The sequence below is a fragment of the Sinohyriopsis cumingii genome, unplaced genomic scaffold (genome assembly GCF_028554795.1).
Source record: "Sinohyriopsis cumingii isolate HCF-2022 unplaced genomic scaffold, ASM2855479v2 utg000160l, whole genome shotgun sequence".
NCBI lineage: Eukaryota > Metazoa > Mollusca > Bivalvia > Unionida > Unionidae > Sinohyriopsis > Sinohyriopsis cumingii.
Window position 1 is genome coordinate 9692947 of NW_028315873.1, and position 15724 is coordinate 9708670.

Genomic DNA, 15724 nt, shown 5'->3' on the forward strand with positions numbered 1-15724 from the left:
CGTGACCAATCTTCGATGACTTCTTCTAACGTAACCGGCGTTGGAGTTGGCAACCAAACTTCGGTTTGACGACAATAACATATAATCGCTTCGCTGACCGTCAGTGACAACAGTATTCGACTGTCAAGCATGTATCGCAATAACACTATCGGTGCCCATCGCTTCTCAACGAAATGTCTGCCAAACCAAACATAACACACAGGATGTAAATCCTTAGCGAATTTAAACGACGACACACAAGCAAATCCGGTCAAGTCAAAATCAGGCAATGGTCCGTTTACAGCAACTCTTGTCATCGAGTTTGTAACGTGGCCAAACCGTTTAAAATATTCGCTGCATTCTCCACGCCCAAGGAAACTTCCTGGCTAACACGCCGTCATGTCCACGGATATCATACCGCGGTGATCATATCGAGTATTCCACAAACCGCCGTGTCCGTATTCGACACAGCTCTGTTGGATATCCGCAAGAAAACTTTTCGGAGTTGGTCTCCATGAATTTCGTTCCCGGGCTACATGTGCGGCAACACCCGGGACAGTAAAACAGTGTGTCAGTAATATATCAGTGTTGCCCGCATGATATTTTTCTGCGAGTTTTTTCATTTCCTGCTGTAACGCCGTTGTTCTGTATATTTCCCCGTCGGGTCTCACAAACTGATCATATTCTCCATCTTCACTACTTCTGAATAACCACACAGACACCGGATCGGTTTTACTTATCTGATAAATAAAATCAAACATACCCGTGGAGTGCCTCGCACTCTCCCCGCTAGCGGTTCCCTTGCTCGGCAATTCCGGATAATACTTCACAACACGGTCTCGCGGGAAGATCCTAACCGAGTCAGTCCAGGCGTGACTGTTATGATCGATAATAGTTATTGGTGTTCCACGGGAATTGTATTTACACTCATACAATACCGTACCGGTTAACGATGAAACCGTTATAGGAAATTTTAGTAATCGCTCTAGCTCAGCAACATCATTTATTGACGCTCCTTTATCCGCTACTCGTGTCGCCCACGCTGTTATTTTAGTTTGTCTTAGCGGTGTTAGGCCGTTTCCTCGCATTGCATTTTTAAAATGTTCCATTACTCGCTCAGCTACACAATTCATCTTTGACTCTGTCAACGGCGACACCTTCATCGGTTTGAGTTTATCAACGCGTGGTTTCTTCATCGGATAAATTCCATAAATGACTGCGGTCACAGGATACGCTCTGGCATAATATGGTATATCAATCCCAACAAGTACTCCCGGGTTTGAGTCTTTACTTAACAGAACGGTTTTTCCACGAACCCCCTTGGCATCAAGAACAGGGTCTAGTTTGTCTCTGATAATCCACTTTCCGTCGTCGACTCCAACAATAAATTTTATCTGTATGAAATATCTTCTATCGTCGAGATACCCAATTATGTTACGCGCGATTGTATCGTTCATGGTAGCATCAATGATACGGCCACGAGAAATGCCCGCGTCGGGGATAATTTTATACGAAGACCACGTGTGTGCGGCACCATCACGACGAAACTCTTCTTTGGCGTTCTTGATAACACCAATTACCGATGCTAACTCTCTTCGTCGTGGATCAGCGGTTAACCGGTCAAGATCGAATCGAGAACCTGATACGGGTTTTATTCTGGATAGTCTTTCAAATTCCTCCATATTATAATTAAGACAAGTATTTAAATAGACAAAAATATTATATATAATGAACCGATGCAAGTGGATTAAACTAAATTCATCAGCGCCGTGTAGCAGACGTTGCAGAGGCGAATACTGTGGACAACATGCTCAACAGGTCCGCGGTGGGAGTCTAGGACCGATACCGTGTATCAGATGCGGCATTGGAGTACGAGGAAAAACGCAATTATGTTCAGCGTGTGGTGGAAAACGCTATCGAGAACTAAAACGGTATTATGATAAAAAAAATCCAGACTCGAACACTCTCTCGGAGCGTGATTACATAAATAAGTTTTCAGACAAATTATGAATTAGACAAATGATTTGCTTATAGTATAATGAATCAAGAATTTGTTCCACATCCAACTATTCCAAATTATGAGGCAAACCGAGATGGCATAGTACGACACTGCACGCGAAGACGACCAGTTGGTGGAGTTGATAATGGTGGTTATTTAAGATTTACTGCCACGTGCGGAAAGAGGTATTTATGTCATCGTTTTATTTACGAATGTTTCTTTGGAGTGATCCCTAAGGGTTTTGTCATTGATCACATTAACGGTAACATACTTGATAACTCTATAAACAATCTTCGCGTGGTCACTCAGAGCAAGAACTGCCTACTGGGTAACACAGGGCGTTGTAAAACAGTTGCAAGAAGAGCTATTAAATCTATAAACGCAATTACAGGTGAAGAAATTGTATTCCAGTCAATAAACGCCGCCGGTAGGTATTTCGGTATTTGTCCACCTGTTGTACAGCATGTCGCAACCGGGATCTACAAAACAGCATTTTCAAAGAAGCTCAAACAGAAGATTTCATTCTGTTATATCATTGACACAAACAACGATATAATATAAGACCTGTAAATGCAATCACAAAAAAAAAATCCTAACAAAGAACAGTAACCCGGTGAAGAGTACCGGGTAGAAACACAAAGTGTTTCCAGTGATAACCGCTTATCTACGTGTGTGTTTTTGTTATCGTTGGAAACTCAAAGAGTTTCTCGTGCTAGCATCGCTCAGTAAAGCATTTCTGTGGAAGTCCAAGGGACTTCTCATGCATTTAAAAATATGAAAATACATAATAATATGAATCACGAAAACATAAATACCATACTTGTTGAAATTAAAGAATTATACCAGCGGGGTTTTAATATTTTACTAGACACTGAAACAATTATGTCAGATTTTGAATCCCTGAATGAGCTATCACGGTCAGGGAAGAACAATCTCCCTGCGTGTTATAGGTTCATTAAAAATATACAGAATCGTGTTTACAAATCACTTGCCGGGATAACGTCCAATCAGGTATCTGAATTTATTCCACTGTGCCATGCAGTTGAGAAGATTCGTCTTGGATTGTCATCCGAGTATGAGACTCGAAAATTAATTAACACCAGGGTGAGACTGTTAAAAGGGTATATAAAGAATCTAGACGGGGAAATGCCTACGAATACTAGTATTTGTGACGCCTAAGTATAAATACCACCGCGTGTGACCCACCAGGGAATTATATTCCGCAAATGTAAAGCACATTCGGGAATGAATTCCGGGTAAAAAAAAAGTGTATTATTTTTTTTTTTGCCCTGGAAATTCTTTGAATTTCTCAACTCGAAGAGTTTCTGGGAACCGTTAACGGTTCCAGGGGGGTTTTCAGATTTTGGAAATGTTTTACATTTTCAGGATTAACTCGAGCGTTTCAGCATCAATACAACAATGAGAATAGTTCATAATCTGTTCTCGTTGACACCAAACTATGATCATATGATTTTGCTGTAATAAAGTCAATTGTGACGGAGTTAACAAGAAGTCTTCGTCACCATACACGTCAACTATTATTTTAACGGGGAAATACTGTTCCGGGGGCTGTCCCGAGAAACTCTTCGAGTTTCCAAATGCGGTTTTTATTGCCTCGTAAAGAATTTGCTTATCATGAATATGAACTCGTGCGTGAATGTATTCACATTGATACATTATATACAACCGTTTTTTTTAAATGCGCGCTAGCACGAGAAACTCTTCGATGAGAAATGCTTTGCATTTCCTGAGAAATGCTTTGAGTTTCCAACGATAACTTATGCCGAACCACTCGGGAGAGCATTTTAGGATTTCACCAGTAAGTTCACGGAGACAGTCTCGCCACGCAGGTCCAACAAATTCCCCCGTTGGTCGGTGAGTTTGAAATTTATCGTTGACAACCACACGGTATGACACCGCAGATAGACCACATTGATTGGTTCTTGCACAATCAGAAAACCAGGGGGGTCTTTTGGTGTGAACGTATACAGGATAAACCCCTGTTGGGCCGTCGTTGTGTCAGCGCTAGCGCTGCCAGCGCTGTAGCTACCGTCGATGACGTCACATACAAGATTGACCGCAATAACATCTGTGATATTTACGATCCCCGGCGAGATGTGTCTGCCATCGGATGCTGTACTGTTGTCGTGCTTGAGAATAACAGGTTGTGGTTTTGTTCGCGTGTACGTGGCAGAAATATCTTCGAAAGATTCCGCGATGAGATCAGAGACCGATTTTCTCAGCGTGTGCGCGTTATATCCAGGAAGTGTAAATTCTGAAATCTTCTCCACGGGAATACCAAATTGGGATGCGAACTTGGATCTTTTTTCGTTTCCGTAATCGCCCTTGAGATTCAGTAGATGCTGAATTATTTTTTGATTTATAATTTCCATCGCGGATGCGAGTTTGTTTAGTTTTTCTATGGCTGTGATAATTTTATTGCGCGAACTTGTTAAATCAGAAATATAATCTTGAAAATATACTCGCAACAGTTCTAGCTGTTGTTTATGTGCTTGTTTGATCAGATTAAAAAAATGAGCTTCTATATCTTCTGGCCGGTATTGACGGTATTCCCCGCCCGTGAAAGCTGCCCCTATTATATCTACGGGAATTCTAGGTGATGTTGAAAACCAGGCTTCTCCGGATATTAATTTATCTACAAATAATAAATAATCCCCGACGAGGTCGTGTGGGTCTTGCTTAACGGTCTCGAAATCTGATTTTTGGGGTGGTGGTGGGCCCGGTTCAGGTTCGGGTCGGGATCGTGGCCATCCTAATACGGTCCGAATTGAGCTGTTGTAAATATCCACGGCGTATCCCGGTGTTGAGATTTCAATGACCGCAGACAGCGTTGGTTCATGAGCTGTTATAGATATTTTGGCTTCCTTGCCGGTGATTCGTTTTATTTGGTGTTGTATCTCATTATTGATTTCTTCGATCTGATAACTCCCAGTGGGTAGCGTAATTGTATCCCAGTCGAATTCGTCAGAGTCGGCTTTGGTTTTCCACGAGAACACGAACGAATTATTCGGCTGCAGATCACCAAATGATGCCGACCTGATATTGGGCCAGCTGTGATACACGCTGAGCTTTGCCAACGCGATTTCACTCACTGGAATTGGAGTTGGAAAATTAATGCTGAATTCTGGTGTCGTCGAGGACACTGAGATCATTGTGGTCCTTACCGGTGTTGTGTTTGTGACTATTTGTTGAAGCAGTTCTATTGACATTATTTATTTGTTTAGTTTTCAAATAGTCATTGTACGCATCTGACATTAGTTTGAATTCAGAATCTGATATCAACGCAGCATCGCTACTTTGCACGTCTAACGATGATGATATCAGTGATGATAATTTCTGATATGCGGTCGTGGCTGTATTTAATTTTGTCGTGTAATCGTGTAATTTTGTGTTAGCACACGAGGATATTTTTTTTGCTATGATGCCGAAAACTCCTGCCGCGGTAGTGGCCGTACAAACAGAGATTGTGGCCGCGACTGCAATTACCGGAGTGACCGCTGATAGTATTACTCCCGCGGATGCAACAACGGCAGATACTGAATAAACCATAATGTCTAACACTGTTATGCGTCTGCGGTATTTTTTTACCTTTCGACTGGTTACTTCGATGACAGTTTTTAACTCAGATTGCCACTCACGGACTTGATTGTATCTATACGCGGATGCTTCCATTATTACTTTACCCGGTGACCAATTAAGGTGTTTCGGCGACAAATTCCAGACAATACCAGTAATTGACTGTGGCTAATCCTTCCGGATTTTCGGCTTCCAGCGTAAAAGTTTCTTCGGTTCTTTTGTTTATCACCACAGACGCAACTCGGGAAAACTTGCTAGTTAAATCATGTCTGGTAGATATCTTAAATTCTACAGCAGAGAGTACTGTCAGTCTGTATATTCCAGTAACATCTGCAGTATGTGTAATAGTCTTGTTTTGTTGTGACCATGTTTCCCTTCCTGATTTTATCGTACACACAAGGTTTTTTGGGGTTACTCCGGCAGGAATTTTAATTAAATTAAATTTTTCCATTATCTGAGGAATTCCATTTACTACGTTATCTAATGTTTCCTTAATTTCGGTGAGTTTCATACTGACGGCATTAGGTTTCCCGAAGAACTCATCTACGGTGTTAAGAACGCTTCTGCGAAGTCTTCCAAACTGGGTCACATGAACATCATACTCAGCTCGTAACGTGGATAATTTGGTATCTATGACGCTGTCGGCTGTGTCCACATACTGTTTGTTTGCTGCATCGTCGTTCGAGGCTGGATCTCTGAGTACGGTTATTTTGTTTCCATTCATGCTGAGTTCGCCTGTCATCGTGTCACCGGCTTTTTTCACACATTTATCAACACCTTTATCAATACTGTCTTTGATGCTTGCGATTGATATGTTCGAGTCCTTGATCCGGCCGCCATCACTAAATGCAACGAAGTTATCCTTGGTAGCTCCAAGAACTCTGCGAATTATATCATTCCACTTAATGTTGCTCGTTCTTAGTTTTCCTTGCCTGTCTTGGAAAATAGCAACTTCATCTGGGTCAACTCCAGCTATATTCAAAAGATTATCGACTTCATCTCGGGTCGCATATTTTGAGAGATCAACATCTGTGCCAGGTTTGACTTTTCTTGTGAAAGGTCTTCCGTAAATATCCACCATTATTCTTATTGCTGTTTTTTAAATGCGAGCATGAAAATGCTAAGCATTTCTCGATGCGGTATATTCATACACTACTTTATGAGGAGGAGTTGCTGGATTTCTTGAGATTGCATCAAGAACATTTAAAACCTCGTTCCCACAAATGGGCGGATCAACTAATGTTTGTGTTGGTAGCGTCGACTGCCACACTGGAACATTATAAAATCTGCTGTTGAGAGTGCGAGGCACTCCGCGGACATACTTGAGAAACTCAACTGGCGGTGCTAAACCGTACGAATCGAAATAAATAATTCCGCGTGGATCGATCGCGTAAGCAACCCAGTGAGTTCCAGGACCATCTTTGTTGTCGAGATTGATAATGCCAGTTTCTGGATTATTCGGTTGTTGCGGTAATTGATCTCGCATAAATACTCCTCTGAAATGTTTTATGCGCAATTTTTTAACAGCATCGAGTAAATCAAAATTAGAAGCTGGAAGCTTCAACATCGGGGACACTTTGTGTTTCAGCGTTAGAAATTTTTTGGATACCATGATGCGGGAGTTCCCGGTAGTCTTAGCCCTGATCCGCGAGCGGATCTCCCCTTTTTTTTGTACCCGTGTCCGGTTGCTTTCTTTAGTGCCATTCCAGCTGCGGTTCCAACTGCACCAAGTGATGCTGCCTTTGCTACGGCTGGTGCTGCTGCTGCAATCAATGCCGGTATTGCTGCGAGAAGAGGAAATATTCCACCGGTTTTAGTCATGTCCTTGATAGCTGCAGCAGAGAAATTAAGTCGGACACCGGTTTTTGCTGTTAGTGCCTTATTAAAATGTTTAATCTGAGTATTAGTCAACGACAGCTTGTCTGGACCACCAACAAGTTGATCTCGTTTTAGTGTTATTGATGTCCCGCACGTGCTTGCGTTCTTCGATTGCAATTTCTTTGTCTGACCGGAAGTCAAGGTGACGTTAACGTGACTGTATGACATTATATTTCAGAAACTAATCTAATTGTTACATGTTTTCTACTGGAGCGTCAATAACTCTCATTCGTCCGCCAACACCTTCAAGCAGCATTGCTTTATCGGAGAGTATAACCGCGACAGCTCTAAACCCAGCAGGGCCTGCAATTGTAGTTGGAACTAGAGGGGGACCTACGACTTGATTTGCATTAACGATTGCCGGGGGAAACACACCGACATTAGCTCGAAAATAAATATCAACGACAGTTTGTTTGGCTAGATCAAGATGTTCCAACGAAAAGTAATAAATCGGGTACAGCGTTGTGAAATCCAACTGTGATATTTGCAGACCAGTGTCGACATTCTGATCGCGCCCCATAAATGTCATCAAACGATGATACGCGCGTGCAACTTGATTATTCCTAAAACTTATTGTTATGTCTTCGGATGGTTCTTGATGACCGTTTATCCGCAGCGAAACATTAGTGACTTCAAGATTGTCAAATATCATGTGACTTCTTACTTGCGAACCCGTTCTGCTACTATTTTGAAGTGCGATAAAAATGTGACGCGGTGCTGATACACCCTGTTGTGATGATATATGCCAAGTAAATTGTCCAACGCCAGAACCTTGAATAGAATCTGTTGTTGTTGTTAACCATGATATTAATGATTTGCCGCCTTGGTCCATAAAAGAGAGAAGTCGTTGTTCCTCAGCGAGCGATGGTGTCATTGTTGGCATCCACAATGCAAGTTTTGATAATATTACCTTACCGTGAAGTGCTTCCGTGTTAGCAACTGTATCAGCTACTTGATGCCAGAGAGCGTCGTTGTCGTCACCTTTTCGGGTGAGTACAACTGAATGCTTGGCTCCAAAAATAACCCTTCGGACATTTCTGCAGAGCCCAAAAATGTGAGACAGCGGAATTGCGCATGAAAAATCTCTGCGAGCTCCTGTTAGCATTAATTTACGCGTAGAAAACCCAAGATTATAATTAGGATTTGTTGATATTACTGCGGTTGTATCTGCTGCTCCTCCTCCTGCTCTTACAGTACCTACAATAACGTTTCTTTGATCGGGAAATTGACTATTATCCTTAGCGAACATCATTGTTGGGCCAGCTGATCTAGTGTAATCATCTGAATATCGTGCTAATCCAAGAATAGTTGTAGCAACGTCAACATTATCCTGAATTGTTTCAATCTCCCTCCCATCAATGCTGTATGAAGCATTTTTAAATAGCGCCATGATGCCATTATTAACAAAACCAACTCGGGTATCAATGTCGTATTCGGTATCATCATTTTTCAAAATAATACCTTCGACTTCAAGAAATGCTTCCGCGGGCAAGAAATATCTACTTGTGTCTTGGACTTGCAATTCAATTCGACCCCGTTGATTAGGTGTTCGTGCTTCGTAAGAATAATACTGATAATCGCGCACGGATTCGTCTTTGAGTGTTGGTGCGTCCATGTCGAACGCGGGATCAGATACACGTTTGAACATTTTATATAAAATTATTGTCGTCTAAAACGAAATCCGCTTCCTGATATCAGACTTGTATTTATTTGTTCGGGTGTTTGGGCTACTAACTCTGCGAGTTTTTGACTGGCAGCCTGATTTATTATTTTACCGACATCCGCTGGCATAAGTTCAGTACTCGCCAGTTTCACCGGTGGTGGTTTTTTTGATCTGCGAATTAACCGTGACAGTCTGTCCTTGATTGACGCGAATGCTTTCCCGGCGAGATCACCAACAGATCCAAGGGCTTTATCCTTAATGACATCAATAGCTTTCATCGACAATTGTTTTGCAATCGGTAATGCCTTAGGGGCTATTCTTGAAAACAAACCAGTAATTGTATCACCGAGACCATCTCCGTAGGTTGCTCTGTAGACTGGTAATCGCGAGTTCACTACGCGGACTGGTAACACACTAGCGTGTCTAGGTTGAGAATTGTGCACGATCATTTTATTTAATTATTGTTTCTCTAACTAAATTTGCTAGTCGCTGTAGTAACCATCCGCGAGTTCATCAATGAGCCCCCGGTAGATGCCGATATCCATAATGCCACGCTGAAATAGTCTCTGACAGATATCTGCGGCTTCATTTATAATTTCCGGAGAGTTGTTTCCGGCACGTCTTCCTCCGATGAGAACTTCCAACCGTGATACGTCATTGACGATATTATCAGGGCAAATAAAATTATTTCCCAGACCACTACCAGTAGCGGCTGGTGCGTCGTGAAATTCTTCCTCTGGAGATTGCGGTCGAGGAGTATCATCACCAGGATCTCCTTCTTTACCTAGGGAAAGTAATTTCTCCTGTTGTTTAGTTTCTATATTTTTTAATATTTTTTCTTCTTGTTTCCATTTTTCTTCTGCTTTTCGCTTCATTTCCTGTACCACCTGCCTCCTTTTCTCTTTAGATGGTTTTTGCGGTGAAGAAGATTGCTGTTGTTCTATTTGTTGCAGAGATGGAGGAAGTTGATACCCGGCGAGTTGTTTTTGTCCTAGTTGTTTTATTTGCTCGTCATAAAGTCTTATTACTTCTTTATTAAGACTTATATAATCTAAATCATCATCTCTAGCTTGCCTTTTGTTTGTATATATTCGATATATCCATTTGATAAGATTATCATCAGTTACTTTTTCATGGGGGGGGGTTTAAAATACTAGATTTTTTAAATATACTAATTAATACTTTTTTAGGTAATTCTTCCCCTTTAGTATTTCTAATATCTTCGATAAAACCTTCCTTAAATTTTTTAATCAATTCTACGTTTTCTTTTACTGGTTTTGGTTCTTCTCCCACATCGGCGACGTCAGTACCCTTAAGTATTTCTTCACCGACAGGTGGAGGTTGAGCCGCAGCTATACCAGTTGGAAGATCTCGTAAAATCTTCTTTGTCTGTTTAGTTCTTCTTGCTATTTTTTCAGCCTGCGTCGCAGTTTGTTTTGATACCGGAAGAAGATCTTCTTTGATGACAGTTGTAACCCGTTCAGTAGCTGCAGTGACGGGTTTAAATAATTCCTCCGCGGATTCTGCAAAGACTTCCCGTGCTTGCTGTCTTAATTGTAATTTTTGTCTGACACTATCACGGACAGGAAGAAATTTCTGAATTGCTTCGAGACGTTCTCGAGCTAATCTAGTAGTAAGTGCTTCTCCGATATTTGCCATTATTTATTTGTCAATGATTTAATTCCGCTAACATAAAAATGTTTTTCCTTGGAAACTCATTTCGTAGAGCAGCAGGGGGGGGGGGGGCTGGACCGATCATGGATTTTTCAATGACGACCCCCGCCACGGAAACTGTTTCAGATTTATTGAAGTAAACCAAGTTGCCAGCGGAAATGCATTGCATCCCTGGGGAAATTCGAAAAATTTCTCGAGGAGAGACTCTCCGAATTTTCGGGGATATTTTTTTTTGTTCTGTGGTCTGAATAGAATGGTTTATTTCGTCGAAATAAGCCTTCTATCGAGGAATATTTTCCTGGAAGGGGTTACTGGTAAAATTGTTTTGGTCTGTCCACCCCCTCTGCTGCTATTTGAATAAAAGATCATAAAAAAATCCTACTGGGATGGTAAATGTGCCCAGTTTACTGTTTAAATTTCATTGATAACTTCATTGCTTGATGTAAATTAAAATTCAGCTTTATTTGCTTATTTATTCAGATTCTGAACAGGATTATCGATTACTGCGCCTTGCCAGAGTCCTCAATGGGCAGCAATCAATGAAGGACAAGGCCACTCATGAGGACCAGGTGACAATTCCTCCTCAAAGAGAGACAACTCATATGAGCCATGAAGTGGCTCATATTGCTGTTGAAGGCAAGGAATCAGAAGTACTATACATCCGTTCTCCTCAGCATGATGTTGGCCTAGATCTTTCATCTACTGCTAGTCAGCAAGAAGAATCCCCCCCAGCATTAGCTCAGATGGCAACCATTCAGTCAGAAACAAACATGATAGCCATGCTAAAATTGTTGCAGGAAAATGTTTATAAATTGAAACAAGATACAGACACAACTTCACCACTGACAATGTGGGACTTTGCAGGCCAGTTCGCCTTTTACACGACACACCAGACATTCCTGACAAGACGAGCCATCTACCTCTTGGTTTCAGATATAAGCAAAGAGCTCGCTGATTTTGTAGCTGATGAGTGTTACTTTGATAGTGATGGAATAATGAAGTGCAAAGTTCATGGTGAGTTCTACTACTACTCTGCCTGACTTAAATAATAAAATTTATATGTTCTTAATTATTTTATACAATAATGCAAAGTCAGCACAGTTTTATTTCCCAAGAGGAAAGAAGAGACAATAGAAAGTAAAGAAAAACTTGTCAATCCAGGCTTAGTTGAACCTTGGCATGGCAGTTGCTTTGGCATCCATGTGCTTTCCTTTTAATAACATGAAATTTTGTCACCTTCTTTGCATATGGAATGTAACTTCATTTTGCATTTATCTTTATCTAGATAAAAAATGTAAATTATACATAAGTATTAATTGAGCTATTGGAAAGAAGTTGGGAGACAAATTAGATTTGTTCCTATCCAGGAAAAGCCATGAAATTCTGAGAAAAAGTTGGGGGGTGGGGGGAAGAGGGGCAGTGCTGGACATTTTAAGCCAACACTTGATGACAGAAAAAAAAATACATAATTGGGTCCTAATTGAATATCTTGTTTCAGGTTTACTACCATTGTTTAGTGAATGAGATAAACATGGTGGCCAGTATAAATGGTGGCAGAAGAACCCAGGAAAGTCCCAGTAAGAAACACTGACCCATAGGAAGCTGATTATAATTTAGTGAATTTTTACTGGAATTTTCAGGGTTGTAGGACTCTCCATTCAGTTCAGATACAGCATGAATCATTTGGTTGATAGCCCTAAATATATTTGTACAGTCAATTCATGTGCTCAGGCAATTTGAATAGTAAAGTAGTAGTTACATCTTGGTCCAACTCTATATCAGTGTCCTTTCCTATGTGGAAGATAAGAAAATCTTTGTAAATATTGGAGGAAGGTAGTAAATCTAATCTCGCCGAGTTTCCAACTAGTCTGTAAATTTAATGAAAATTTATTGCAAAAAGTCACTGCTATTATAAGGTAGTTGACACTAGGAACATGTTGTTAAGCATTATTATCAATAGCAGCCCTTGCCCACCCCATCTTTGAAGTGATTGTTACTGTCAGTCCTTGCTAAATATTTAGAAATCGATGAATTTTCAACGTAGAATCCCATCTTATAAGTGGGTTTGAAAATGTATCAAACATACCTGTCAATAATCAGATTATATTTGAAAGTCGATGTTTGGACACCAACCAGACACAGGCAGGCTTCATCAAAACCACTTCTCCTACTCATTGTCCAGTGCCAAGGAAATTTGACTACTTATCCCTGAATCAAGTAGATGCAAATAGGAATGTTGAGAATAGCTGTGAATTTTAAACCTTAAGCAAGCTTTGAAGCTTAGTATTACTTAACATATGGCATATATAAATTATGCCAATTTGTCAGTCCAGAACAGGTCACAATGAAAGTTGCATTTTACACATGCATGTGTTGCAAACTTGTCACCAATATCGGTTTCTGGTCATGAACGTATTGTATTCAGAGTGATGACAGTATATGAAGACCTCTTCTAGTATCAAGCTTGTATTGATTGCCAGTGTTTATTTTAGTAACAGCGTAATTAGATTGTGACATATTTATTGTGTTGAGTAAAGTGATAAACTGACTTCGACAAGTATCTATGGAGACTCATTTGTCCCCAATGCATGCTTTATCAACCAAAATGATTTTAACATTAGAAGAAATGAATTGCATCCAGGAAAACACCAGTAAATTTTTATTTCACGTATTGTGTAAACCTTGTATACAGTCTCTTTGTATAATTCATTTTTACACTACAATATTTGAACTTATTGCAATATAGCCTCTGAAATATAGAATTGAAATATTTAAAGGGGATATGTTTTGTTGAAAGAGCAGTATTTTATTTGACTATTATGGAAATTTGAAATTTAAAACATGGCCCTTTATATGCCCACTGTAAAGTGGAGAGCAATTTATTATCACACTGTCCATCTGTCAGAGCATCTTTTTGTTCCAAGTTCACATATATCACATTAAATATCGAGTCCATCACCTTTTGCATCTTGAATTTTGGCTTAAAGGTCAAGGTCACTGATTCAGGGAAGACAGCTGTCTCCTTAAAATAACTCAAGTTTTTTGAAATATATAGTTATAAAATATTGTGGATAGCTTGCATGAAGAATAAAAAAGGACTTTTATTAATACTGAAATTAAAAGGTTACGGTCAGTGTTATTGAAGTACAATAATGGTTTCCACACAATAACTTGAGTTTTCTACCATATTCAGCATCAATTTTAAGCCCAAGTGCTTCAAGAAAAAACTAGAAAATAATAGTTTCCTCTCAATAATTTGTGTTCTTTCTGATTTTCTGTGACCACGTTATGTAGATGGTTTATACTTGGAGTGGGAAAACCCTGCTATTGATTTGAAGTCAGTAGATCAAAGGTCAAAATCACTGAGACTGAAAGAATAAAAATGTTATTTTGCACAATGACATAAACTTTACATCACATCCTTCAAACAACAGCTGTAGATGGCGTGCACTGGGTGTCAAGTAATAACATGGACCAAACTCATTAGGGTAACGAAAAAGTTAATTGATACTGGGGTCTAAAGATCAAAGGTCAGCGCTATTGTTACTGAAAAAAGAGAATAGATTTTGCACTAAAGTATACATACACACACACGTACAGGGTTCCCACGCTACCAGGAAATTGGGGAAAAAGTCGGGAGAAATTATAATTTTTTTCCTCAACATGAAAAGTCGTTGAATTGCACAAATATTAACGAAAGTTTGGGGAAAACATGGGAATTTTCTGCCTTCGCTTGATGCCTGAAACAATCATGTATTTGAGTTGCAACTAAACTGATCGCGAGTTAATTTATCGAGTTCTAGCCTGAATATTTGGAGTGTGCAGTATGGATCGTTTGGGTGCTTGCAATAAACATATATGCTCAGTCAGTCCCAATGCTGAGTGGATTAGATTCGTCTACTAGACTTTTATTTTCAAAGTCAGCTCGATATCCATATCTTCCCTTACATGGAAGGTATGAATACCAGTCTAGCATCACAAGAGGCCAACGTGGTGGTGGCAAAGCATAGCCGCTTACCAGATGGCCTAGCAAATTTTAAATCTTGTTGGAAAATATTAAATGAAAGTTGTATACTGGTTGTAATAAAAATACAAAAATGAAAGAACACAAAATTTTCCATGTTTATGAATACCAAGAACAACTTCTGGAGTTTTGTTGTATCACGTGACTACCACGTTGACATCTGCTTTCTGCTTGATAAATCAGACTGGCCATATTGCTGGTTTTTACAAAAGGTATCTGACTTTCATTTAATTTAATTGAATTTCTGTACAGCAACATTAGAAAGGAGTTTGTTGTTGATATCACATGATTATTGGACTTCCGATGTTGTCATTTGAGATTTGTCAAGTTTTATGACTAGTAATGAAAATGGCGAGTACTGGGTCAGGTTTTATTTATGCCACAGTCTTGTCTAGTCTCTCAGCAGATTAAAGACATAACGATTATAATACTTAATATTTCTGAGAAAATAAATTATTTTCCCATTGATTTCGTGCAGGTATAAGTTGATGTAACATAAGTTTAAATTTTCTAGGCTCTCTGGTAAGCTACTACCATATGTCACTATGGCACGGTGGCAGCAAATTCAAATTTTCTATATGCAATTGCAATGATCCAACACCCCAACCTAAATGCCCAAATATGAAAACATGATGGGAATATTTGGAGAAAATCCGGATTAGGAAAGGGACTGCCATTTGTTTTAAGCGAAATTTTTTGTCCAGGTTGTTGAATCTCAGAGCTGAAATGAGAAATTGTCATCCCTTGTATTATATATCAGAAACAATATTGTATTGGCCCCTGTATCAACACAGGTTTGGGGACTGCTTTAACGAATTACAAGACAAATTGATTTGACAGAAAATTCAGTCCTTGTTTATACAAAAGTGCATAATTTTTAAGGTCTTTTGTCAAAATTTAAATCAACCCT

At 39.8% G+C, this 15724-nt stretch overlaps 1 protein-coding gene across 11 annotated transcripts in view; it reads left to right on the plus strand.

The window, feature by feature from the left end:
- The window catches only part of LOC149774749 (uncharacterized), a 160948-nt gene that overhangs the window by 59809 nt on the left and 85415 nt on the right, over positions 1 to 15724 (plus strand). For all 11 annotated transcript variants that reach the window (XR_016416740.1, XM_089944865.1, XM_089944871.1 and 8 more), the window contains one exon: positions 11271 to 11804. Coding sequence is in view for 10 of the 11 variants with exons in the window: in XM_089944865.1 (XP_089800991.1) it covers positions 11271 to 11804 (534 nt within the window). In the remaining variant the exon portion in view is untranslated. The remainder of the gene's footprint in view (positions 1 to 11270; positions 11805 to 15724) is intronic.